At 40.2% G+C, this 3,344-nt stretch overlaps 1 protein-coding gene across 1 annotated transcript; it reads left to right on the top strand.

Annotated features, from left to right (window-relative positions):
- Positions 1 to 1,519: 1,519 nt before the first annotated feature.
- On the top strand, positions 1,520 to 3,344 carry cldn5a (claudin 5a). The gene has a single exon (XM_005738229.1). It carries the CDS (start codon positions 1,832 to 1,834, stop codon positions 2,480 to 2,482), a length of 651 nt encoding a protein of 216 aa, XP_005738286.1. The 5' UTR covers positions 1,520 to 1,831; the 3' UTR covers positions 2,483 to 3,344.

Consider the following 3,344-nt stretch of genomic DNA (forward strand, 5'->3'; position numbering starts at 1 on the left):
TTACAGGCTAACAAAATGAGTAGAACTCAAAAAATAAAATTCAATACGAGAAAAGAAATATCTCAATAAAGTAAAAAAACAAACAAATTTGAAATAAAAGTAAATTAAATACAATAAAGCAAAAATAAGAATCTATTCAAATACATAATTTTTTTAGCATTTAAATTTGGAATTAAATCGACATTTTAATGTTTAATTTTACTTTATTATACAATAAAGTAAAACAGGAAAATAGATGTAAATATGACTTAGAAAATGTAGGGGGAAAAGCACAGCAAATATTAAATGGCATTAAAAATCATTAAAATGAAGTGCACAGTGCAGTGCAAAAAACTGACATTAAAAGATAAAGAAGTATGTTTTTTGCTATGTTTGTGATGGTTTTTGCATAAGAAAGTAGGCTATTGTCTATATCAGGGATGTCACACTCATTTTACATCGTGGGCCACATAATTCGATTCTAAGTGAAAGAACAAGAACTTTTCTTTCAGTTAATTGTTTCTACTTTTGGTCTTGTATGAATGGCTATGAGGGAGTTCTTTATCAGGAAGAAAAGCTATAAAACTTGTGAAAATAAAATGAAAAATAAAAATCCTAAATTGACGTCACTTCATATTTTCAGAAGTCATCCAGTCCCTGGGCCTACCTACAGTGTTGTAACACATTTACTAATGATTTTGATTTGTATTCATTTGGCCTTTTTAAAAAAATAAAGTACTTCTCTACTTGTTGTATTTGTTATTTAAAATCCCTCAGCCAAGACAATTCTTTCACTGAGAGTTATATTTTGGTAGTACCACCTTAAGCAGATTAAAAGTTCTCCCAAGTTCAAATCAAGCCTGCTACACTGAACATATCCTGGAGTAAAATTCCACTTTGTGCTGGTAGGACTGTATGAATCCTATGTGAGGTTTTTAGAATTTGAAATCTGCCTGCACCACCAAGGGCACTTGATAGGAAAAGTCAACTCATTGCCGTCATTGGGCGCAAACCCTCCAGTCCAAACACTAAACGTATAAAATTAGCTATAGATAGTTTATGAACTTAAAATAATCTATTTAAAAGTGCAAGTTGACTGCAAACGATTGACTGAAGATGAAGGTGAAATTAAGAAAAAGCAACAGCAATAAAGAAAAGCATTAAAAAAAACTCTTGTTGTACTTGTACTTCAAAGATAAGTGGACATATTTAAAAGTCAGATTTGTACTTCTTTTCTGACTAATGGGTTAGACAAATATAATATTCCTATGAGAATAGGTGTGAAATGATAATTATACCCAACAGACAAGTTGCATTATCCTCCATGTCTGAAGAATCAATAGCAAGTGCCGTGATACATCACACCACTGCACTTCAGCTGTTCCACAACGTTAACGCGCACACAGAGGTCTGCCATAAAATCTCTTCACCCCTCTCCCACCCCCTGTATTCATTGTAAATAACTGTTCAAACGCACAATGCGCTCTGGACCGCTTTATTCAGTCGGTCAACTTCCCTGCGCTTTCATTGGTCCCTTGAGGATGCGGACGCAGCGGATTGGAGGAAAGTTTCTCTCCGAGTCCACACACCCCACCTCACAGATATTCGTGGTCCGGTGCGACTGTGATTCCAGTTGTTTTCACATCCCCTCGCTAACAAAGAGACTGGGAGCTGCTGCCTTACATCTCTGCGTAAACGTAACGAGTGATGCGAGACTAACGACTCACCCTCCTGTATAGAGTTGAGAAGGAAGAAGACAAAAGCAAAAACAGCACTTTGCTTTCAAGGAGAAAAACAAGCGGAGAGTTTAAGCACCTTCACGCGGACCTGACTGAACATAACAAGAGAGAAAATGGTGTCGGCCGGACTGGAGATTTTGGGACTTTCCATGTGCGTAATTGGCTCGCTCCTGGTGATGGTTGCGTGCGGGTTACCTATGTGGAAGGTGACGGCTTTCATCGAAGCCAACATCGTGGTGGCTCAAACGCTCTGGGACGGCTTGTGGATGTCGTGTGTGGTGCAGAGCACGGGGCAGATGCAGTGCAAGGTGCACGACTCCGTCCTCGCTCTCTCCCACGACCTGCAGGCGGCCAGAGCGCTCACCATCATCTCCTCCGTGATGGGAGTGCTGGGTCTCATGGTTGTGATTGCGGGGGCACAGTGCACCAACTGTATCCGCACTGAGTACATCAAAGCTCGGGTGGTGAACGCCGGTGGGGTGATCTACATCCTCAGTGGCCTGTTTGTACTCGTGCCCCTTTGCTGGATGGCAAACAACATTATATCGGACTTTTACAACCCGCAGGTGCCTGCATCCAAGAAGAGGGAGATCGGCGCTGCGCTCTACATCGGCTGGGCGGCCACAGCGCTGCTGCTGATCGGAGGAGCGCTGCTGTGCTGCTCCTGTCCTTCCAGCGGGAACTCGGGATATTCAGTAAAATACGCACAGACCAAAAGAGCCGCCACGCAGAACGGGGACTATGACAAGAGGAATTATGTGTAGCTATGTGGCTCCCAGGAAGTGATGCCTAATAGTGAACCTGCCGCTTTTGAAAAAAACTGTTTTTTACGGACTTTATCTTTGCACCAGCAGTTTGTTTGTTTTTTTCATAAATTTGAACTTTGAAAATCAGTGGAACCACCTCTATTGTTTTTACACTGGCCCTTCAATACGCTCGGACCACGTCCTTTATGTGTCTGTCTACAGGAGATTAAACAAAGACTATCAACTACAGGAGGTAGCTCACGACGTATATAAAAAAAGGAGTATCTTTCTTAGGTACCAGCTTTGTAAATTCTCGAAATTATTAGTATTTTGAATTGTTTACTGCTGTAACTACATGTTGTTGTTGTTTTTTCTTTTATTGAGGAACTCTAGCCACCGAAAAATATAGGCTGTTCTTATGCCTTGATGTGCATTGTCAGCACAACCTTGTACAGTAACTGAGAATGTTTGCACTCCCACGCGTTCAAAGACCAGTTTCCTTTAGGGGGACAATTGACAACAATGTCAAAGTAAAATGTTGTGTCAAAGCCCTCATAAATCTCAGATAAGCTTTTGTTTTGCTCAGAAGTTAATAGGAGTGGGGTGGCTTTGAGGCTTGCTCTTATTTTGGACCTGTAGATTCTGGAGATTTGGCCTATATGTGACATGAAAATGTGCAACAGATACAGTGTAGGCTACAGTCTCGAGAACCTGCAACTTTTCCCTTCATTGCAGGAAGTCTTTTGTTTTTTCACAATTTCCAGAAATAAACTTTGTTTTCTGTTATTGATGTTTGATGTAATGATTCCATATTCATGTATCTGAAGATGCAATACTGTTTCATTTTATTAAGATTAAACTGAATATATTGTATATAATC

Source organism: Pundamilia nyererei, unplaced genomic scaffold (assembly GCF_000239375.1).
Source record: "Pundamilia nyererei isolate P.nyererei 1_Seehausen unplaced genomic scaffold, PunNye1.0 scaffold00082, whole genome shotgun sequence".
NCBI lineage: Eukaryota > Metazoa > Chordata > Actinopteri > Cichliformes > Cichlidae > Pundamilia > Pundamilia nyererei.

What these genes read in the sequence shown, in the direction of transcription:
- cldn5a (XM_005738229.1), top strand. Translation starts at nt 1,832, where the DNA reads ATGGTGTCGGCCGGACTGGAGATTTTGGGACTTTCCATGTGCGTAATT.